Source organism: Calidris pugnax, unplaced genomic scaffold, assembly GCF_001431845.1.
Source record: "Calidris pugnax isolate Ruff unplaced genomic scaffold, ASM143184v1 scaffold17, whole genome shotgun sequence".
NCBI classification, from domain to species: domain Eukaryota; kingdom Metazoa; phylum Chordata; class Aves; order Charadriiformes; family Scolopacidae; genus Calidris; species Calidris pugnax.
This window is the reverse complement of record NW_015090794.1, coordinates 1,605,256-1,628,835: the sequence shown is the minus strand read 5'-3', so window position 1 is coordinate 1,628,835 and position 23,580 is coordinate 1,605,256. Positions and strand designations below refer to the sequence as shown.

The 23,580-nt window shown below is 44.7% G+C and overlaps 1 protein-coding gene across 1 annotated transcript in view; it reads left to right on the top strand.

Moving 5' to 3' along the window:
- The window catches only part of CACNA1H (calcium channel, voltage-dependent, T type, alpha 1H subunit), a 150,267-nt gene that overhangs the window by 105,423 nt on the left and 21,264 nt on the right, over positions 1–23,580 (top strand). Inside the window, exons 15-27 of the mRNA XM_014936167.1 lie at positions 549–983; positions 1,633–1,733; positions 2,150–2,273; positions 2,412–2,480; positions 2,576–2,760; positions 4,899–5,025; positions 5,785–5,910; positions 6,624–6,713; positions 8,126–8,339; positions 15,978–16,129; positions 18,106–18,215; positions 19,340–19,473; positions 20,035–20,105. Of these exons, the coding sequence (XP_014791653.1) occupies positions 549–983; positions 1,633–1,733; positions 2,150–2,273; positions 2,412–2,480; positions 2,576–2,760; positions 4,899–5,025; positions 5,785–5,910; positions 6,624–6,713; positions 8,126–8,339; positions 15,978–16,129; positions 18,106–18,215; positions 19,340–19,473; positions 20,035–20,105 (1,938 nt within the window). The remainder of the gene's footprint in view (positions 1–548; positions 984–1,632; positions 1,734–2,149; positions 2,274–2,411; positions 2,481–2,575; positions 2,761–4,898; positions 5,026–5,784; positions 5,911–6,623; positions 6,714–8,125; positions 8,340–15,977; positions 16,130–18,105; positions 18,216–19,339; positions 19,474–20,034; positions 20,106–23,580) is intronic.

The following is a 23,580-nucleotide window of genomic DNA, read 5'->3' as shown; positions in this document are numbered from 1 at the left end:
CCTTAAGTGCTCTCCCCCTGGCAACTACCTACCAGCCAAAGTGCACTGACACCCTGATCACTGCCAAAAATTTACTGTAAGAAAAACATTCATTCCATTTCCATATGCAGCAAATTGAAGAGAAAGTAATGCAAATAGGGGCACGATTTCCAACAGGCACTTACTTGGGTGACTCAGGTGCCGGAGCCCCTTTGGAAGCCAAGCTGAAACCGCTTGAACATGAGGAAAGAAAATGCCACTTCAGCAGTAGTGTCTTTGGGTTCAAGTTTTATGCACAGTTAATGTTGCCAGGAGAGTAGGAAGTCATGCAGCACAGAGGATTGGTAGCTGTCCTACAGGTGTAGTTCAAAGAGTATCTTCTGTGTGGGCTTAGCTGGGTGCTTGGCTCCCCTCTGAAGGCATTGGCATGACGAAATAGGAGCAGTGGGGAAAGCTGGAAGGGGAAGACCCTTCTTCACAACAAGAAGGGTCTTCTAGCCTGGGCAAAATGCCATATTTTTTGGCTTTCTCCCGCAAACAAATCCTCAAATGTCTTCCTCCTCTCTCAGTCTAGCCTCCGCAGTTCCCCTTGTGCCAACTGGGGCACCAGCAGCAACTGGGGAAGCCGACGCTCAAGCTGGAATAGCCTGGGAAGAGCTCCGAGCCTCAAGAAGAAGAACCAGTCAGGAGAAAGAGAGTCCTTGCTCTCTGGGGAGGGGAAAGGCAGCACTGACGATGACTCTGATGACGCCAAGTCCAGCACAGTCAGCAGGCCCTCCTTGCACCGCCGGGCAGAGTCCCTGGACTGCCGCAGCTCCCTGGACCTACCTGAGCTGCTCCAGTTGCCCACCATGCGCCACTCGCTCAGTATCAGCCCCATGGCTGTTCTGCCTGCTGAGTACCAAGACTGCAATGGCAAGATGGTTCACGTCCCCAGTGAGTTCTTCCTGCGTGTCGACGGCCACAAGGAGGATGCCATGGACTATGAGGATGACATGGAGGATGTGAGTTGAGGGGGAAATTGGGCTCTCATGAGTTAAGAGGCTTTTCCATTCCAAGAAGGCTGATTAAAAATCAAGCTTGGAAATGTGTTACTGTCTAGTGGCTAGTGTCAACAAAATTAATTGAGACCCAAGGGATGGGCAGCCACTTCCCAAAAGGGTTTTTTTAACTAATGGATTGGGTGGTTTCGTTGCAGTGGTCTCTAAAAAGGTAAAACTGCAAGGGGTTGTGTGTGCATTTGCCTAGTTTTTGGACTGGTTGAGATTGTCCCCCTGGCCCAGGATGCCTTCAAAAATGAGCTGTAGACACAACAGCTGTCTAATGTCTTTGCTCACGAGAGAGCTTGAAAACCTGGAAAGAATGTTCTTGATTTAACTTTTTGTTTGTTTGAGGCCTTTTTGGTTTTGACACAACTTTGGATCTCAAATTATACCTGCCTAGAAAGTCTTGCAGCCTCGTTCTTCTACCACTTTCCTTCCTATTTTGTTGGACAAATGTGACAATGCCTGCCACATCTCTGTCCCAAAAGCCATGACTCCCTACACATGCTATGAAATACCATGTACTGCCCTCTTTCACAAAAAGACTGTGAAAGTTGAAGAGGCAGGAAAATAAAAGAGGAAGAAAAGGTGTTTCTTCTTTTCTATGCAGAGTTACTGCTACCGAATTCGTAAAGTCCTGGAGCCCTACAAACCACAGTGGTGCAAGAGTCATGAAGACTGGTCCCTCTACTTGTTTTCCCCACAGAATCGGTAAGAAATCCCAGGGAAATGCCAGCCCACCAGATTTTTGCCATAATGGAATGCTACATTTCTAGCTAGCCTTCCCTTGGGAAAAATCTCTCTTTGGTGGAGAAGAATTGAGAGTTTTAGAAATCCAATTGCTGATTTTTAGGTACCTTTCCTGTTACACATGGTCAGAATTGTTGCATGGTTCACTCCATGCCTGCCTGGGAAGAAAGGTGGTTTAGCCAGCATTAGTTAACAGATGTTGTTACATCTTGTTTACTGAATTAATAATGGCTGAAGTTTGTGGAGAGACTTGCTCACCACGTGGGTTGATGCTGGTGGCCCAGCTGCTGAAGATTTTCAAGGACATGACATTTGAGTGGGAATCTCTTGTTGACCCAAACATCTGAAGGATGTTTTTCTCCCCACCATTTCTTCAGGTTCCGAGTGATGTGCCAGAAGGTCATTGCCCACAAAATGTTTGATCATGTGGTGCTGGTCTTCATATTTCTCAACTGCATCACTATAGCACTGGAGCGACCGGATATAGACCCACACAGCACAGTGAGTACCGGAGTCATTTTCTTCCCTGATGCACTACCCAGATCTTAGTCTTGTCAGAGAGAACCCTGCAAGATGAAATCTTTTTTATTTTCTAATGTCTTTAAATAACTTGCCTCTTTTTGTTTTTCTGTTTTACAGGAAAGGGTATTCCTAAGTGTTTCTAATTACATCTTCACTGCAATCTTTGTGGCTGAAATGATGGTTAAGGTAATTACATCTTCATCCCATGGCCTGGCAAAGACCAGAACATGACATAGTTATGATCTAGGTGAAGATTTAAATGTCTCTTCTCCTGGCTGTAGGTGGTAGCTCTTGGCTTTTTCTCTGGGGAGAACACCTATCTGCAGAGCAGCTGGAATGTCCTGGATGGAGTCCTGGTCTTTGTATCTATCATTGACATTATTGTCTCCATGGCATCGGCAGGCGGAGCTAAGATCCTGGGTGTCCTTCGTGTTTTGAGGCTTCTGCGGACCTTGAGACCTCTCCGGTACGTTCACCGATAGGGTGGCTGAGTTTGCTTTGTGTTGGTAGATCAAAGAGTTTGAAAAAATGTACATGATCCATCAAGGTTTTGCTTAATAACACAAAAAGCTGAAACACAGTATGGGTAGAATCATCTTTGGGGAGCTCTTATCTAGTGAAACTGTTTGAAAACAGTGAAATTAGTTATAATTCATCTTCGCCAACACGGAAAGAGCGGATGGAGTTTGGAGTGAGAGGTGTTATCATGCTCAGGCAGTCAGTGCAGTGAATGCCTCCTCCACGCTGCATTTTTATCACCATTTTACAAATCAGTCTGGCTCCTTGTTAAACTGCACCACCTCACATTCATTCCCAAGCAAAGAGGTCGCGTTGGCTGGGAGAGAATTCACAATTGAACAGGTGCTGAGAATAATTTGATAAGCTCCAGCATCTCTAGCTGCTCTCCCGTGCCTGCATATCTAACATTACTGCAAAACAATTTAGCTCTCAGCTAGGCAAAGGAAGGGGAGACACTTTCAGTATTTGAGAAAAGGAATAAAGAGAATTTGTATTTTGTTTACGATTGTGCAATAACAAAGAGTGTTAATGCTTGGGGGACTTTTATCAGCTCACGCCTCCTGTTCTATTTCCATCCTGCTTGGCAAGAAACACAAGCCTTTTTTCATGAAATTTCAGGGGAAATAAGATAGGCACCTCCAGAGACGTGTAGGCTTTCTGATGAAAAGCTGCTTGCTTATGAGAGTAATAGGAAGAGGCAATCTTGTTTAGGCCCATGACCACAAGAACAACAGCTATTTGTCTGCTGCTCTGTTATTTCCCTAGTGACAAGTAGCTTCGTGTTTCTGTCTTCTCTCTTGCTCCCATGCTCTGTTGTGCTGGTGGCATCAGGGTCCCTTGCAGTGCCAGTGCACCAGGAGCCACTCTGGGTCACCCTGGACAAACCTTGGCCTGGCAGCACTTTGGGGCACTAACACATGTATCTCGGAACAGAAATCAGGACATAAGCGATTCATAAGTACATGTAAAGGGAAAAAAGGGAATTGGTCTTGGAGAATAACTAGGCCAGATCCTATTAATAGAGAGGAATTCATCACCTCTTACGATGGCTTCATTTATCACAGCCTCTTCTAGGATTACTCCAGGGACCATTCCTAACACTTTGTAGGTGCAGTTCAGACTGACACATTATTTGCTGCTGAACAAGACCCTATTGAAATGCTTTGTCCCTGCAGCATACAACTCTCCTTTCTTCTGTGTTTGGCAGGCGTGAAAGCATCATTAGCCATACAAGCTCAAGCTACCTGCAAGGACTCATACCCTCTCCCCTCTTATAAAAGCTTTGATGTTCTTCAGTCAAAACACCCACCTTCCCAGAAAAGCTTGCTTGGGCTAGTTACACTTACTTTTGCAAACACATTTTTCAGACACCCATGGGAGAACCATTCTCCAGGCACTCATACAGGAAAGGAAAACACTTCTTCTCTATAATACCCAAAAAAACTGCTTCAGGCCATGCTCAGAGCATGCCTGGCCTCTCACGGCCTCACAGCAAGCAAGCAAGCTGCTCTTTAATGGGATGACCCTTTGGCTGTGGAGCTGTTGATCCCAAGTTCCTGTTGGCTAAGAGTCAGTTCAGGAACTAATTAGGAAACAAATTGAAATTACTTTGTTTAAAAAGTTGCCATGGGGCCCAAAGCAGGAGAGAAGGTGAGGACTTGTGCCACTGTGAAGCTGTTTACATGTGTTGTGTTAGGAAGCACGTTCCTGCCTGGGGTGTGCGCCTCTGCTTGGACCAAAGAGACCTCAGAGGGGATCAGCTCTCTGGGCTGAGGTACACATAGCCCTGTAGTGGGAACCTTTGTGATATTCTGCCCAAAGAGAATATTTCCTTCTCACTGTTACGTGTAAACATTTGCCCAACACCCCGCTGACGGAGTGTCTTACACTCTTTTAATTCCATCTAATGTGACTGTGAATGTTCTGGTTGTCCAAAGAAGTCACTAATCTTCTCTGAATGCTGCCTGCAGGTAGAGGAGAATTGTGTTAGTGTTACTGTAGCCCAAGCAGAGGAGGAAAAGCAAACATATAATAACAGAGCATACATAAAAATTAAAAGCTTTGGTTTTTTGCTATTTTTTCCAGAGTCATCAGCAGAGCCCCAGGTCTGAAGCTGGTGGTAGAAACCTTGATCTCCTCCTTGAGGCCTATTGGGAATATTGTTCTCATCTGCTGCGCTTTCTTCATTATCTTTGGGATTTTAGGGGTCCAGGTAGAGTATTTCCCTCACCACAGCCATCTGTAAGTGACTGCTGCGAAAGAGAAGCTGTTTTTCTCACCACCTGGGATTAAGGTGGAAGTAATGAGTTTAAATCTCTCCAAAGGAAGATTTCAGTTAGATGTTAGGAAAGATGAGCCAGGCTCCAGAAGAAATGTTCCGGGGTGGGGTTGGCATCATTGGAAGGTTCTCAGGATTAGGAGAGCAGACCTCCATGATGAACAACAACACAGCACCAGCTAAGCCTGTCTGAGGGTAGGGGAAGGAAAAGACAAATTCCTAAGATCCCTCCCTCACCAGCTAAGCCTGTCTGAGGGTAGGGGAATTCCTAAGATCCCTCCCGGCTCTGTGTGCTAGGAAGTATATAGTATCTCTTCCTTAGAGGGGAGACTGTCATCCTCCCAGCAAGAGAGGGCAGGCCTGCAGGATCACCTTCCTTCTGCATCTGAGACAATACACAACAATGTCTCAGGGCCTTAAGCTTCACCAGAGGTGTTTTCCTGCTGTGTGTGTCTGAGGTATCTGAGCTGCAAGGGAAGGAAAGGAGTTGGAACTTAGTAAACTACTAGGGGCTTCACCAGAGGTGTTTTCCTGCTGTGTGTATCTGAGGTATCTGAGCTGCAAGGGAAGGCAAGGAATTGGAATTTAGCAAACAACTCTACTAGGAGAAAGAAAGAAAGAAAAATCAGGGAACAGGCTTTTCAACACTGCTTCTTTTTGTTTTTTTCTTTTTTTGTTGCTTCTCAAATACAGCTTTTTAAAGGCAAGTTTTACTACTGTGATGGTCCTGATGTAAAAAACATCACTACGAAGACTGACTGCACTAATGCACGCTACAAATGGGTTCGGCGGAAGTACAACTTTGACAATTTGGGTCAGGTAAAGTCCTCATTGCAGGGATTTTCTGTACCAGTTTCTAACAGATAAGCACTTGAAATACATTCCTTGAGGAGTGTGTGGAACCTCCATTGTAGGAAGTTTCCAAGAACGATGTAGGCATTAATCTATCTGAAGTAACCCTAGCTGGGTAAAAATGGATCGTGTCCCCTCTTGATCTCTTGCAGCCAGACTTCCTAGGGTTATACAACTCCTTGTTTTTAGGAGAGTGTTGTCTTAAAGCCATTCTGTTTGCATACAGTCCCTCATGTATGGAACTCAACTGTCTCTCTTAGTCTTGACTTCTAGCTCTTATGTTTGCAAATTAAAGAAATAAGGTGCTTTATACTGGCTGAAAAGGAAGACACCCCATATTAGGAGCTGGGATATATTATTGCTCTTTAAAACCCCACGGCATTGGGCCAACCTGATATAGGGATTTTTAATCATGCTTTGGTGACCAGAAAGTCTGATGTGTCTGAGCAAAGGTCAGCCTATACGTGAGGGAAAAGGAGCATTAACGGCCATAGTTTGCTCACTTTTAAGCCACATATGGAAATAGGTAAAAGCAAACTACAATATGTTGCCTTTCTCTACCATCTCCAGGCCAGATGATGTGTTAGGAGCTGTGTTTTGCTGAGTATTGTCTGTTGTTAGTTTCTTTCTGGGGACTAAAATGCACGACCAATCTTTTCTGTTTGTTTGTTTTCTTATAGGCCCTCATGTCCTTATTTGTCCTCTCCTCCAAAGATGGCTGGGTGAACATCATGTACGATGGTTTGGATGCCGTGGGTATTGACCAACAGGTAAATGTACTGTTGTGTCCAGATGTGTTGTTCTCAGAAGTCTCAAGCCTGGGTGACTCTGGTGTTTTTGGAAGTCTCAGGAAAGAGCAGAACTATAAGACCTTCTTGAGGTCCCGACTGCCCATTGGGCTGCCAAGTTTTTGCATCCTCCACTGAGTAGCTTTTACAGTGGCTGCACCCCATGTACTACACAAACAAGCTCTGGTGGGGTTTTTAATTAGAATGATGGTATTTGAGGAGGGCCACAAATGCCATTGCGCTGCAGCTTCATGGAAGGCGTAATGACTAAGAGCAAACTTGCACAAGATGGGAAAAAACTTTAGAATGATGGTATTTGAGGAGGGCCACAAATGCCATTGCGCTACAGCTTCATGGAAGGCGTAATGAATAAGAGCAAACTTGCACAAGATCGGAAAAAAACCACTAAAATGCACGACCAATCTTTTCTGTTTGTTTGTTTTCTTATAGGCCCTCATGTCCTTATTTGTCCTCTCCTCCAAAGATGGCTGGGTGAACATCATGTACGATGGTTTGGATGCCGTGGGTATTGACCAACAGGTAAATGTACTGTTGTGTCCAGATGTGTTGTTCTCAGAAGTCTCAAGCCTGGGTGACTCTGGTGTTTTTGGAAGTCTCAGGAAAGAGCAGAACTATAAGACCTTCTTGAGGTCCCGACTGCCCATTGGGCTGCCAAGTTTTTGCATCCTCCACTGAGTAGCTTTTACAGTGGCTGCACCCCATGTACTACACAAACAAGCTCTGGTGGGGTTTTTAATTAGAATGATGGTATTTGAGGAGGGCCACAAATGCCATTGCGCTGCAGCTTCATGGAAGGCGTAATGACTAAGAGCAAACTTGCACAAGATGGGAAAAAACTAAGAATGTTGTGAAAGAGATGACTTAAATTAATTTTGTGTGTTATGTGGCATTTGCAAAGGAAAGTCAAGAGTCTTAGATGAGTAGTACCTCATCGTAGCTACAGTGACACTTTGTACTTAATTTTCCCCTGCTTCTGAAGATCTCATAACAACTGAGAAACATTAACCATAAGCCCACATCTTAAAAAAAATACACTGGAGCCTGTCTTTAACTAAAATGATCTTGCAGGTGGGATGATGCATATCCACTGAGATTTATCTTAAGCTGTGTGAAATAAATGCCAAAATAATTAAATCTTGTAAGCCAATTTGTAGAGGCTAGGGCATGTTTTACAACAAAAGCAAAATTCTAGTCAGTGATAAAGTGAATGAGAGGAAACTCTTTGGGGAAAAATCTCCTAACTCCTCCTAGCTCTCTTCTCCTCCCCACAAAAGTGTGCTGTGCTGTCTTGCTACAGAGTGACCAATATTCTGAGTTATACACATCTTGTCTATGCCATTTCTCTCTTGTTTTTTAATTCCCCACCTCACCAGCCCATCCAGAACCATAACCCTTGGATGCTTCTCTACTTCATCTCCTTCCTGCTCATCGTCAGCTTCTTCGTGCTCAACATGTTTGTGGGGGTGGTGGTGGAGAACTTTCACAAGTGCCGACAGCACCAGGAGGCGGAGGAGGCCCGGCGTCGGGAGGAGAAGCGGCTGAGACGCTTGGAGAAAAAGCGCAGGAGTAAGGAGATATACCTGTCTGGTCGGTAGACTGCGTTACAAACCAAAATCTTTCTGAGCCCTGCCTGCTCCCAAAGCAAGACTTTCATTTTTCTTTGGTTTTGTTTCCATGGGATTCAAGAGGTTGTTTTGCTTCATTACCTCTTTGGCGGTACCTTAAGTCTTGGGTTGCCAACACCCTGGAATTGTCTTCTACAAGCCTAATGTAAAGCATTACCTGTTTACTTGGCTGGGGAGAAGATCCTCCTTCTCCAAGCAGAGCCCTCTGTCACACTCTGCAAGGCAAAGGTTGTCCCAAGCACCGAGTGGGATTTTGGAGTGTGACTGAGGGACGCAGTGAGTGAACAGCTGCAATGCTTCATGTGTGCGTGAAGGCCAGTCCTGAGGGTAGCCCGGTGGCTTAAAGTGCCGCTTGCATCTGGTGATGGTGGTGGTATGATTTATTAATTCTTTTCTTAGACAAAATAGTTGTGATGCTTTTTAGAGTCCTAGCGCATGGCCCCGCATGCCACAACCATGCTGCATGAGGGCATGAACAAAGCAACAGCCCTGGGGAGAGGAATGCAGCCCCAAGATGGGGCTGTCAAGAAAACTCTCTGGAAGGTGTCCATTACAAGAGATGCTTGCCCCATCACAGGCTGGGGGAGTTCTTCACTGCTGAGCAATGTGCTGGGACTCACTTTGTCCTTGCAAACAGTCTACATGGAAATACTGTCCAGATGCAGGACCATTAGGGTGCAACAGAAGGCCTTTAGCTAAAATCTGCTTCTTAGTCGATCTAGTAGGGACCATCAAACCAGACCAGAAAAACACCTGAGGTTGTGTTCCTTCCCTGACCCAAACCTTCCCAGGGGTTCTCATGTATTAGTTCTCACCTCCACTGCTCCTTGGCAGGCTCCACCAGGGACAAGCTGCCGATAGCATCTGGTGGGTATTGCCTGGGAAACGGGTAGGAAACCATCCACACCGACTTCCCAGCCAGTTTTGGTGACTAGGGATAACCTACATTAGATGCTGGCAAGCATTTTTTAGAAGTAAGTGAAGGAACATGGCTTGGCCACTGTGATCAGAGATCAGCCTAGTCAGGGACAAGGCTTGAGTGCTTCTGTCCCTGTTTGCCGTAGCAGTACTGTGGCTTTTTGCCTAGCACTGTGCAATCTTCTGTAAGGACCTAGCATCTCATTGTGACAAATGGCTAGTTGTCTCCCAAAAATCAGGCCTTAAGTATCCATTTTCAGCTGGGAAAACTGCAGTTGGATCTAATAGCCTTTTGCCTGGCTCTAAGGACAGAGCAGCCAGAGGCTTTGCTAGTAGAAACTCCAGCCAATTTCCTCCACCCATCCAGGCTTGAGTCAAAAGGCAGCAGCTGTATCCCTCACAGCTCCCCTCCTGCTCTTGTGGTCCTCTTTATTGGAGCCATGGGAGACCTCAGCACTGAATGTCTTCACCGTGGTCTGCACAGGGCCTTAATGACAGACTGACCTGACACCCCAGTGAAGGCCAAGCCTGTTTCATTTTAGCTGGTTGTGAGTTAAGTAGCTGGGACAAAATGAAATCTAGATCAAGCTAGTTAGCCACAAACAGACATTACATCTCTTCAAAGATTTAGAAGAGTTCAAATTCAACTTCATTTCCCTTTTCCCATTTTGGTGTTTGAGTTTGAGGTTCCAGTTAGGATTAAAAGTGGAAATCCTGAAGGCAGCATTTCCAGCACAATAAGAAAAATCAACCTCAGGCTCTCAAGAGTCCTCCTGCTTGTGCAGTATTTCTACCCTAATGTGCTGACCTAAGAAGACATTCAGATAAACTCAAAGCTCATATGAAAAAAAAAAGAAAAGCTTATTTGCAAAGAACATTAAGCATCCTTAGAGAAAATAGACTGGGGCACAGGTAAGGAGGGATAGCTTAACCACAGCCAGTTGCTGTTCATGATTAGTAAGCAAATCTTAATACAAGCCTGTCTGTGACTCACTTCTTAGACACCAAAAAGAGCCAGTCCTGGACAAAGTGATGGACACTGCTACATGTTGCCCCTCATTATCCAGGTATCGCGAAGGGTAGAGTCAAGGAGATATTTCAGACCGCAGACCCAGGCGTTGCACAGATGTGGGTAGTAACATTTCACTGAAAGCACGCAGGGAGGAGGACAGCTTTCTGGAAGGTGATCAAGTCCAATATAGCAACTGAGAGGCTAAACATTTGGCCACGTAGTGGGCTTTCAGGAGGTTTCCTCGGATCACCTGGCTCTGAGGTCTCCTACCTGCCTCTGTTCAGCATGGACAGCTTGGCATCCAAATTTGAGTCATTAACAATGTGAAATCAAATATCTGATACACGTTTTGGAAGATTACTATTTACATTTTAATGGAACTTTTTTAATCCAAATGGGAGCAGTTTTCACCTGCTGGGTAATTCAGAAGATGATGGATTTGGTGAAAAAATGTGGCAGACTCAGAAAGATGTGAGATGTGGTTGGTGCCGTGTGTGGCAGAGTCTCTGTGGGGGGAGTGTCTGTGTGCACTTGCAGGCGTGGGATGCTGCATGGTGATGGCCAGTTTGGCACATGCCCCAGCGCTGTGTCTCACCCATACAGAGGAGCGGGTGAGAGGCCAGTCCCCATGGGGCAGGGTGGGCACAAGAGACCAGTGATTCTGCAGAAGAGCAAGGAGCCTGCTTTGGGAAGCCTATCAGAGCCCTGCTTTTACTTCGGTCTGTCTCCTGTCTGTAATGTCCTCTGTGTGTAGCCACCCTGAGTGTTTCTGTGTCTTGACGTCTTTGGGCATCTGTAGGTACCTACACACACAGAAGGACACCACTGAACCGCAGTAGGCTTGGGCTCAGGCCTGGAAATGAGTTAAGCTTCAATTTATCAGTGCCTGATGGTCCCATCAAAGCAGGCCCTGGGTACGAATCCCAAGCTCCACAGGCTGGGTCTGGGATTTGGAGCCTGTGTGCAGAGCTGTGAGCCTGGCAGAGGGATTGCTCCATGGGGGACACAGCCCTGCAGCAGGACATGGCTCCTTCACTAGCCATCACGCAGGGGGCATGGGAAATCATCATGTGTTTATTTTGGGGGTACTTTTCAGGTCTTTCAGGAGCCTGGCAGGAAGGTACCTCTCAGCCCACATTCCTGCCGTCAGACAGCACCTCAGACCTTTCCAAAAAGTTTCTGAGGGCCACTTTCATGAAGGGATTGGGACACGGTTGCATGTCTCTTATCAGCATGCCTTGAGTCCCTCTGCTTCTGTGACAAGCATCACTCGAGGCACTGGCAACAGAGCTCATGGACCCAATATGTCTTGAGAAAAGAGGGCTCACATGAGAAAAGAGGGCAGGGGGTTGAATACGCCACAGAAATGCATTTGATATGTTTTTAAAGACAGAACTGCACCACATGCTTTTTTGTGTGAAGGTAAAAATTCAAGATAAACTAGAATATTTTTCTGACACAGTCCCTACCTCCATCCACTATATCTACTATGTAAATAAGTGTAGTGTAACTCAATAATCCTGCAGCTCCTAACCTTTTAATGAGGTTCTCAAATGACACAGACCGAAAACAGCCTCCTCAGATTAAGGTTTTTGATTAAAACCACATGGATCAGTTTGATCTCCTCCGTGTTCAGGATACGGGGCCAAATCCAGCTCGCCGTTATCTGCTGTGAAGGCAGCAGCCGCTGGCCCTCTGAGCAGAGCACGATGTCAGGTCAAACACAAGCAGTACCCTGGGCTTCAAAGGCTGCGAGTGGGGTCTGGGTGACACTGTGTGCTAAAAGCAGCGCAGGCAACGCTGGAAAAGCTGGAAATGCCTGATACATCCCAGGGGAGGCCCTAGCTGGGGAGCTGAGATGCCTTTCAGTAGTGTCACCAAGCCACTTGGAAAAGCTGGAAATGCCTGATACATCCCAAGGGAGGCCCTAGCTGGGGAGCAGAGATGCCTTTCAGTAGTGTCGCCAAGTCACCGGTCTCTTTGGGAAGACCCCAAAAAGTAAGGAAAGACGAATGCTTTTTTCCTGATTTCCACCCTGTATGAGATCTTTGGGAAGACCCCAAAAAGTAAGGAAAGGCAAATGCTTTTTTCCTGATTTCCACCCTGTACGAGAGGAGCTTGGGCTGAGCTGTGTTTCTCTGAGGCATTTCCCGGCACTGAGCTGGGTGTCTGGGCATTGTAGAAGGAAGAGGCCAGTTTTGTTTTAAGACCCAGCAGAGATGCCTTTTGAAGCGCTGCCTGTAAGCCTTGCTCTCTAGGGGTGAGCAATGGTGGGCAGCACACAGTAGTACTTAAGTTAGTCCACCCTCTCAATGCCAGAACCATCTCTGTATCCAGCAGAAACATTTGAGCCATAAGTAAAATTTTGGGCACTGCATATCTGAGTGTTTAGTATTTCCAGCTGGGGAATTATCAAACTATCTTGCTTATTTTTCCAGGCAGCTGCAGGTACAGAGCTGCTCTGTGCCAAGCATGCATATAAACCCATTAGGGCTTTCTAATGTTTCATGCAGAGGAGAATAATGGAGGAGCTGTAGCTAGCAATTGTAATGCCAACCTAAATGCTTTTAAGCTAGGAGACAGTGCTTCATTAATTTTCATGTCAGCAGAATCACAAGCAAAGAAGTTTAAATACTCTTCAGAGAGGTGAGATTCAAGCATTAGCCAACATCTAGAAGTGGGGGTGAGACAGGACTGTGGTTTTTCCTTTTGCATATGTTTGATGGTTTCTCCTTTCCTTCTTGCGTTTCCACCAATTCAAACTGTCAGCTCAGCTGAAGGGATACTTCTCTGTGTTTGATATAAGTCTGCTAGTTGGCTGATTTGAGTCCCTTCCCAAAAACCAATTCCCCGCAGAAACCAGGCAGAGGTTGCATTTTGCCTACTGTAATTAACAGTGTGCTAGATCTCCCCCATTTGCTGTGGCCACGTCCCCATGGTCCACTGTTCTCCTCATACAGGTTCTCTTGCAGACTCCACGTCTCTGGTTGAGCACGCTGTAGCAGTAGGTGTGTGCAGGGAACACTTGCACCCACTTCATTTACACAGCTGCATTGAAGCTGTGTGGCTGATACCTCACTGCTTTCACCCTGCTGCAACCCCTCTGCCTTCACGGGATCACCCCAGCCTAACACCAACATCGCTGAGAGCAGAAGCTGGCCTGTCCTTCCTGCACCCCCCTGCTCACTACCGTTAGCCTCGCATGAGCGGCATCTCCTCTAATGGACATTGCATGGGTTACTGCACTGAGCATGACAGTGTCGTTGCATGTGTTTCAAAGCGTTGTCAACTTTATCCCAGACTGTCCTTGTATGTGTCCCCCCAGGAGAAGTTTCTTTTTCGTCTGTTAACCTGGCTTCAGGGATGTAGTGCATCCTAAACGAACAAGGAATTTCCTAGAGCTCCCTCATCCTGGGTCAAGTTAAACCTGTCCCAAGTTTTCTGAGGAACCAGTTGACCGGGCACTGGCAGAGTGTACAGACACAGACCTCTGAGACACTTTTAGGCAATAAAACAGACCCACCTTTATGGCTGGGTGGTTCCTCCTTACTATTTGTATATCCAGCCCATATAAAGAAAGCGCTGTGTTGCTGAGAGGCAGCCTAGAAGTTTTCTGTTCAGCAGCTTTACAGTGGGAAATGTCTTCTTGTGATTATGCTTTAGTATTATATAAGTAGTTTATAAAATATAATAATTACTTGATCTTTTGCTGAATAGTTAAGCAATGGCTGCATTTGGGCAGGTTAGAGAGTAGTTGCAGTCACCTGCAGCCTCTTTTCCTTATGTGCTGCTCACCAGCATATTCACATGCTGCCCATCACTGCAAATGTTGTTCTGAGATCCATTAATCAACCATTAGTCATCAGTAAATAGTCCCTTACCATAACTTTTGACTATTTGGGGTATTCTCAGACTTCCCAACAGACTGATTTTTTTGCATTCCCAAGAAGATACTTAAAAAAAAAAAAAAGTATGTTGTAATCCTGAATACACATGAAAGCACATTGTACAGACCTAAGTAAACATTATACTGCAATGTTTTTATTATTACTTTTTAGATGTGTTGGAAGATTAGCCAAGCTCAGTAGCAAAGACAGCCCTACCAGTCCAAGATGACTGGTAGGACTAAGGCACATGAAAGCAACAGAAAAATGTATTAAAAAACAATTGTGCTTCCTTTCATCTTGTTTTTCCACACCCATTAGCAGAAAAAATAAGTCTAGGTGACCCTGGTCAGAAGGAAATGTTTTTCAAATGCCTTCACTTTTAACTACCAGAAAAAATAATAGTTGAAAGAGAGCAACAGATTCAGTTTCCAATTTATCCAAATTATTTTAGGATTTTGGACTCTAATCTGGTATCATTTGCACTACCAAAAAAACCCCAACCCACATTTCAAGAGTCACTCCATCTGAAATATATTAGCAATACAAGAGGAGTGAAAGATGTATCTCAGGGAGGCACTGAGTACTTTTGAACTGCCCTCCTTATTTTTAAGGTGAAACAACTCCTTTTCCCCAGCTCCTCATGCATTTAAAGCTGAATTTCCTGAAACATTTGCAAAAAGACCCTCCCTGTTAAGAACAATCTCGCTCTGACTTAGTATGGCCTAATGTATCTCTTCCACTTGCAAAATCTACAGTAATGCTGACTTTGGCCTTAAGTACACTTTTTGATTATTTACATTTCTTAAGTTTGAAAAGAATTTGACTGCATGCAAGTGCCCACAGCCATCTTCTGGTCACAGTCTAATTTAAGAGACACACGCAGTAAATACAATCCACTCACAGGGCAGTATCTAAAGACTCTTCCTGGAACAGCCCTGGGAACTTGGTCATGTGCAGAAATTTCCCCATTTCAAAGAGAAAACAGGAGGAGTCATGACCAGAGGCAGAGATATAAAATTTATGTGGTCAAAGCCCAAATGTTTTTTGAGATGGAACCATGCCCTTGTTTATGTATTTCCAGAGGAGCTTGTGCTAATAGTCTCCATAGAGACAGATGCTGAACACCCCGCTCCATTGCTGTTGATGCTCTCCTGTGTGCTACTAACCCTCACGCATGTGCCCTACTCTGCCACAGGCATTGCTATGTTTTCTTTAGACATTTAAAACACACCAAAAGTCTTTTGTCACAGAAGCTGAGCTCAGGTTATGTCCTTTTTTTACATGACACATACCTGACATCAGCGGGGTTAGGAGAGATGCATATGAGACACCTGCCCGAAGCTGTTCCTCTGAACTGGAGCTGAAGCTTTGCTGGGTTTGAAGCTTTTCTCTTGGCTTTGAGTCTCATTTCCATCCTGCTTCTCAACCTTTCTGGTTTGTGACAAGGGTCCATTAAGTGAAGAGGTTGTCCTCTGGCCTAAGACAGAGCAGTAAAGACAGAGAGCAGTTGGGAAAAGAAGGAGCTGGTTGTCAAAGCTGTGGAGGTCCCTTCTGCAGGCACAAGTGGTTTGGCTCAGTGTGGTAACCCCACTGTGGTTCTTGAAGGCCTCACTGCTGGGTAGAATCACTTTGCCATTTCATGTGGCTTGTTTGAGTCAGTTCTCCTACAGGCTTTGCCTGCATCCAGGTGTAAGACATGACCCACAGGCCACATTGTGATGGCTGCCAACCATGCAGCAGGGCCTGTGTTCATTGTGTTGCCTTTCTTTCTCTTTTTCTCCAGAAGCCCAACGCAGGCCTTACTACGCTGACTATTCCCCAGCACGGAAGTACATTCACACCCTCTGTACCAGCCACTATCTCGACCTCTTCATCACCTTCATCATTGGGGTCAATGTCATCACCATGTCGATGGAGCACTATAACCAGCCAAAGGTAAGAGACACCCATCAACAAGTCAGTTGTGAATGCAGCAGTGTGGGGTAGCAGAGGACCTGAGAACGATACGCTTTTCCCTTGGGATACCATTGACCAATCTGCAGCCATCCCTGCTTCCCTGGGATCATTCCCTGTTGTTTGAAAGCCTCAGCAGGCTCCAGACTCAGCATTGCAATCTGTCTAACTCTAGGCCAGATGGGAGACATTTGCTTCAGCCAAAAGCTTGATTTCTTGCATTAAAAAAGCTGTTCTTGCATTAAAAAAACAGAATAAGGCTAATGGAGAGTGAACTAAACTTTTACTAGGAGAAGACCAGTCCAAATATTTCCTCTCCTGATCCCAGACATGACTGACCCTTAAACTGTAAAACAGTCCAGAGTTTTAGGGTATTCCACTGTCAGATAGAAACATGTAGTTAATGCATGTAGAGCAACTTTTCCTCAATGAATTTTGAATACACCGTTAAGTACAACCCGTCCTTTCCTTATGTATCATAAAACCATTCTTTCCAAAGAAAACCTTTGGCATAAATCATATAGCCTGTCCATTTGCCACATATATTAAACTTCCATCGCATTGTCATTCACGGAGCTCTAGGCTCAGTATTTACTTTCCTGGTACTGCATGGTCTGCCGGGTAACCTGCAAATGCCTCCTGGAAGCTAAGCCAAAGGGGCACGGAGCCTGTGTGTTTTACACCAGCTGACTCTGTGCTGTTCTGCCCCCGTAATTCCTTCGCATAACAGCCTTTGTTTCGCATGTAAATGTTGTTTATCCAGATTAGCTCCTATTTATACTTGGTTTATGTTCATGTAAAACACAGTGTTGTAAAGCTGAATGCAAATCGTCACAAATGAAAGGGGAATTCAGGCTCAGGCAGCGCACTTCAGATGAAATAGTAGATTGCCCCACATACTTTTAAGTTGCCATTTTATTTTAGGCACTGGAACAAAAGTAGGGATAGTGGTGTGTTGAGGAATGTCAACAGCTGAAAAAATTTCAGCTCTTGTTCCCAAAAAGTCAGTGCATGGTCACCCCACATATCTGGGGTCAGCAAAGATCAGATATCGCACAAATGTGATGAGGAGAGCTTTCCTGTGGCCTGAGGATTCCTCTGTCAACAAAGCAGGCATTGCTTTGCAGAATCCTCTATTGCGTCCTATTTCCAGTTGGGTCTGTTTTGATATTTGCTGTTACCATTTTCTTATTGTAAGAGACCTATATGACATTTAACTAAATTCCCCTTCCCTCCCCCCTCTCCCCAAATCCCTACCCAACCAGAGCTGTTTCACTCTGCAACTATCTATTTTAAGGTCCCAGCAAGATTCTTTTGCTATTGTTGGCCCACAGTTCGAATGAAATCCATTGTAAACACTCATCATCCTAAAGTATAAACACTGTGGATTCCTGACTTCCGAGAGCAGCTCTATAGAGAGCGTGAACATTGCACCAAATATGGACATACTTTGCCCAGCTCTAGAGATGTCACATTTTTCAAGAAGGCAAGATTTAATCCATCTCCAACATTATTTATTTTTCTGAGTGTTTTAAGCAAAACCATTGTTGTAAGAATTGCCATGCTGGAATAAAGAAATGATCCGTCAAATCTTTTATTCTACTCAAGGCCAGGCAGTTCAGAAGAAGTAAAGTTTATTAGGGGAAGGGGTAACATTTTCTCTCTGTCCCAGACTCTGAACAGTTTATGCATTGAAGTTGGAGGATTGATAGCTCTTGTAATTTGTAGCACAACTAGTATTAGTGCTTTTGAGGTTTTTGTTTGCATCAATGGCTTAATTCTTTATTTGAGTTTTGCTGTGTGATTTAGTGCAGTTTTGTAACTGATCTCTTCAAGCCATTATGACTTGACTTCTTATGGCTCTGTGCCTATGCCACCTTGGTGCCTGCCACCCCTCCTCTGCAGGGGCTCTAGGAGTGGATATCTTGAGCTGATCTAACTGGTGTCTCTCATTTCAGTCCCTGGATGAAGCCCTGAAGTACTGCAACTACGTGTTTACCATAGTTTTTGTGTTCGAGGCAGTTCTGAAGTTGGTGGCATTTGGTTTTCGAAGGTTCTTTAAGGACAGGTGAGAATATTTGAAACTCCTGTGCATTTGGGGTAGAGCAGTAGTGACCTAGTTTCAAAGCCAGATACTGGGTAAATGTAGGATCACTATGATAGTACTACATGCTGTGTGCAAGGAAGAGCAAAGGGCTGTCTCTCCATGGGTGCAAACTTTATAGTGTAGGAACAAAAAATTCTAAGAACTGCCCGTACTACTTTGCTGAGGGAATGCAGGAAATATTACAAAATTCTAGATACATGCTTTCCCTCAGTATCTGCCTCTCCCCCCGCTGGCTCACCTTAGAGGTCAGAAGCAACCTGTTGATGTTGATCCAGTCCTCAAAAGGACTGGCAACCTAAGGTCACAGAGTCCTGAAAACAAGTCTCCTTTGCAGTCCAAACCACCCCTTTGGTAGACTGCTGAATTTGCAAAGCCTTTGGCAAAGGCAGTGGTAGTTGTGCCTTCAGATCCCAGCTACAGAGACCTATTAATCTTGCTCTGCCTCACATTTAGCCAGAAGCAAATATGCGTGAGAGCACATTGTGGTCTGGCAACTTGCTGGGGAACAGGGTAAGATTGGTCACTTTTCCACAAAAGCAGCTTATTTGCCTCATTTATGCCGACTGAATGGTTGGAAGCTGCTATGAGATAAGCAATATTACTTATGAGGGAAATTGTGTAGTAAAGACACTCAGCCTTTTCACATATTACTGTCTTTCTAGTGCTGGTGCGGAAGGCCCCCTACAAGCGTTAGGCTATAAATCAATGAAGATACTCAAGTGGAGTAATTAAAGAGACAGGTGACATAACATAGTAGCTGTATTGCATCACATTAAAGATCCCTCTAGCCTGATATCTTGTCCCTCTGAATGGCTCCAAGTGGACAGCAGGGGGACGATAGGGACCGGGAGGTAGGCAGGGACACCTCCCAGTCACAGCCTATGGCATCTTGTGGCTCAGAGAACATCTGTGCCAGCTGCAGTGAGTTGATTTTGTACCTCATAGAAGTTCATGAGCCCATATATGAGAGAGGAGAGGCATTTGGGATTTGCTTGTGCTTGTTATTAACAAATAATTCTCTACTTTTGGGTGGCTGTCCATGTGTGCTTTTTAATTTTTGTGTCCTTCCTCTCTTTGTCTGTTAGGTGGAATCAGCTGGATTTGGCCATAGTTCTCTTATCAATTGTGGGAATCACGCTGGAGGAAATTGAGATGAATGCTGCACTGCCCATCAACCCCACGATAATACGCATCATGCGGGTGCTGAGAATAGCAAGAGGTACGGCCTGCTCCATAGATGCGTCAGGAAGTGGTTTGGCCATTTGTTCTCCTAGTCTTGCTGTTTCAGTTTGGCTTGAGGACAGTTAGGCGATGAGGCTGCAAAATGTCAATTCAAAGATAAGCTAAATGGGGTTTCATGGATGTTTCCAGTGGTATCTTAGATTGGTCTCTAATTCAAACCTGGGAACATAGACCTTTTATACTTATACCAGACAAGAGCAAGATGACGTGGAAAAGGGAGGATCAGAGCCTGAGATGGTGCTCTTCACTGACAAAGTGTCTCCCCATCACTCTCCCATTTTCCTGGTAGGGCACGCTGGAGTTCTTCCGGCTTTTGATCTGTTTTTACTGATGTCCTTAACATTAATTGGTGGGGGAAGTAGTCAGGATGTTCAGATGTCCTGTGGGCCCTGCCAAGAAGCAGTGAGCTTGCCATCTGTACGAATAGATGCGAGAGAGATGTAAACCATCCCTACAATATCTGAAGCTAGATTTCCTTTATGGCTTTTCCTTGAAATATTTCCCAGCCCCGCTGACCAGGATTTGATTCTCATTGTAGTGTTGAAACTGCTTAAAATGGCCACCGGGATGCGAGCTCTCCTGGACACAGTGGTACAAGCACTTCCCCAGGTAAGCCCCCAGATTTCATCCATGCCCAGCTTGTTCTCCTTAGTGGACTATGCCTTTTGGGCCTGGGGACAGCTCTGTGCCACCATGTTTGGTGGGCACTGAAAGCCATCTGGGAAGGCTTTCTCTGCTGCCACCAGTGACTTGGTAGCAAAGTTTTGCGTGGCACATCCTGGCACATGTTGTGTGTTAGATTGGAGAAACAGAATGATAGAAAAAGAGTTAACAGAGAGCCAACTGCTCTAGGCAGAGCTCTTAAAAAACACAGATTTCACTGGCAAGTTCAGGAAACACAAGGATAGACAGAGAAAACTGTTGGGCAAAGCGTTGGAAGTAGACAGCTTCCAGCTCAGCAGGCTTTTTTGTGAGACAAAGCAACCATGTTTATTGACACCTATTGACAGAGGAGCTGCAATGTCCCCCCTGTTTAAAAGGCAAACAGGGGGGACATTTCTGAGTGTTAAAAGCTTGAAGTGGGTCTCAAGTTACCATATTCTCATGAGCTGCAAGAGGAACAATGATCCAGCCAATCTTAATGACATTTGATAGGACTTTCAGGTGTTCAGTTCCTGGGACCACTTTTTTATGGATGCATTTATTTGAAAAAGAAGGAAAAAAAAATTTTCTGACTTGCACTCCCCCCTCAAAAAGATCCAAAGCACATCATAATGATTCCAAGAAGTTTAGGGTTTGTTTGTTTTTAAAATGTTACACTATTTAAGGTTTGTTCTGCTAGTTTATGGGTATGATATTTGAGTCCTAATCTTTCAGTCTTTAAAGTTAGCTCAGTTGCCTACACATTCCAGTTTCATATATCACCAGGATCCTGTATCCCACCAGACAGTACTGGTAACATTTGCTGCCACACATACCCAGAAGTGAGTACCAATATGAGGTGCCAGGACATCAAGAGTGAGGCAGAGGAACGCTGCTGGCAATTCAGAAACAGCACTTTAAGGATGCACATGTTTGGTCAGACAAATCCTTAGTTGTCAACCCCTCCAAAACATCCCACAGTTGAGTTGCTGGAAGGAGCTTTTTGAGTAGGACCACTCCATTCTGTGTAGAAGGCATTATGGTGTGCACTGGGATGGACTGGGAGAGTCAGGCCTCCCTTCGCCCACTCCAGTCCCATAGGCACTGGGAAATGGCAACACACCATGGTGGGCAGTCACATCTTCATTGACTTCAGCTCTCTGCAGAGGGATCACGTCTCAAAGGCAGGATGATTGCACTGTGGCTTGGCCAAAAGCAGACACCGTGTGGACATCTCTTCCAGAACCTGAGTGGCCATATGAGAATCAGTAGAACTAGTACATGTAATTACCCAAATACACCCCTATGAGTTAGTTGCTAAGTACAAAGAAGCCCATGATCTATTCAAAATGAACTGGAAAACAAGGGCAATTTCTTTTTCTTGGAAAGACCCATTTACTTTTCATCACTGCCATAAAGATGTTTCTAATCTGAGACATTTGCCCCTTGGTATTCAGATTTCCTTTTCAGTGATGGATTTTGGCTGAGACTAAAGGAAGGAATTTACCAACCTGACCCCTGTTTTGGCATTTCAAGAAAGCATTTGATTTGTGTCTATTTTTTTTCTTTCAAAAGCATCGTGATTACAGAGCATATTTTCTCTTTCCCCTTGTTTTCTCTCCCCCCCCAAACAATAGAGTGGCTGCAGGCCAGGATTTTTGTTTCCTTGGGGTGTTTTTGCAGTTTACATTCAAAACAAAGTCTCTTTTAAAGGGAAATCCCTAGGGATATTCCAAGCAGATCTTGCCCCGATAAAAATGCTGTTGTGTCATCCAGTGAAATTCAGAAAATGAGAAAGGCAGTTTGGGAAGACCTCTCCAACAACAATCACTCTTCATAAAGCTACAGCTTTCATTTCAAAAGCAGGGGAACAGTTCCCACCCCAATTAATTTAGCAGCCTAAAACCACAGCTGGAAAATCCTCATTGAATGTGTTTGCTAAGTGACACGAAAAATGAATTTAATGTTTATTCATTAAGGTTTGGGGGAAATTCTTTGTCTTGTGTATATAGGATGTCCATTTATGGGCTTACCATGAGAAGGTATTGTCATTGCAGTACACCTTATTTCTCTTTTGGGTGATTTTCATCAGTTTCCTATTTGTTTTTATTCAGCAGCAGATACAGCTTGAGCAACACTCAGAGAACCAACTATCCCCAGACTTGGGGAAATGTTAGTTTTTTGATCCAAGACTGGAGCTGTCACAGTTCAATGCTGCTGTTCACAGACCAAAAACTCCCCTGTGATGGCAGAGACCTGCTCGTACCACAACACAAACCACACAGCTCTAAACAGAACTTCAACATGTCTTTTAAAAGCCACCTGGCCTTGTTTTAAGGATGAAAAGTGTTAGGGAATTGGCCATCCCTACTGATGAAATACATTCTTCCAGTAGATGTTTACTCTTTCTGCTAAAAAATCTGGTGGTTTTAGTCTGAATTAGCCATGTTTGGTTTTTTATTGGATGTAATTTTGCTTTTTATTCTTCTAGAACTTTTCCTTTTTGGAGCAATAAGAGATAAAATGATCTCTTGCAGTCTGGCAAAGAGCAGTACATTGAACTCCTTTAATGTCTCAGTATGAAACAGGTTTTCAAGACCTGTTTCAAATGTTTTCCTCTTCTTTATGAGCTCTGGCCCCGTTAAGGCTATATAATGAATTATACCACTCTTATGCTTCCGCTGAATATATTCCCTTGCTTATACATCTGGTGGCTGCATCGGTTTTGTAAGCAATGTCTGCTCTGTAAGATATATAATGAATTATACCACTCTTATGCTTCCGCTGAATATATTCCCTTGCTTATACATCTGGTGGCTGCATCGGTTTTGTAAGCAATGTCTGCTCTGCTCCTATTTGATGGTAATCCTTTAGTCCTTTTCACATCCCCGGCTTTCCAAAGTACAATTCACCCTTTCTGTAGCATGGCCCTCACTTCAGGTTTGTAACTTTGCATTTGGCTGGGTTAAAATGCTCATTGTGTAAGTGAATCCACGATACTGAGCAGCCCAGCTCAGTCTGCACAGCACTTCCAGTGTTGCTTGCCAGTAAGAAAACCTGCAGTCAATGCTAAGCTGCCAGTGCTCTTCCTGATCGAGAGGACAACGTGGAATCCAGTCCAGTTGCCATCCTGGCTCTGCAGGGCCAATGATAGTAAAATGCGGAACTTTTTCCTATCAAAAAATCTGGGTTCTTTTTTCTTCTTCTTTCTCACGTCGTCTGTGGATGGCACATTAATTAAATGCAGAACTTTACAGTATACCTCCTCTTTGTCTTCAAAGCTTGGAACTCCCCCCAGATGGACTCTGTGCCAAGAAAAAAATTGAAGAACTCCTCGTTCTGTCAGTGCCCTGAAGGACAGAGTCTGGAGTTTGCTCTTGTCCAGGAGTTTAACTCTTGATGGAGCTGTAATTCCTGTACTTATCTCACCTTCAGCTCTTGA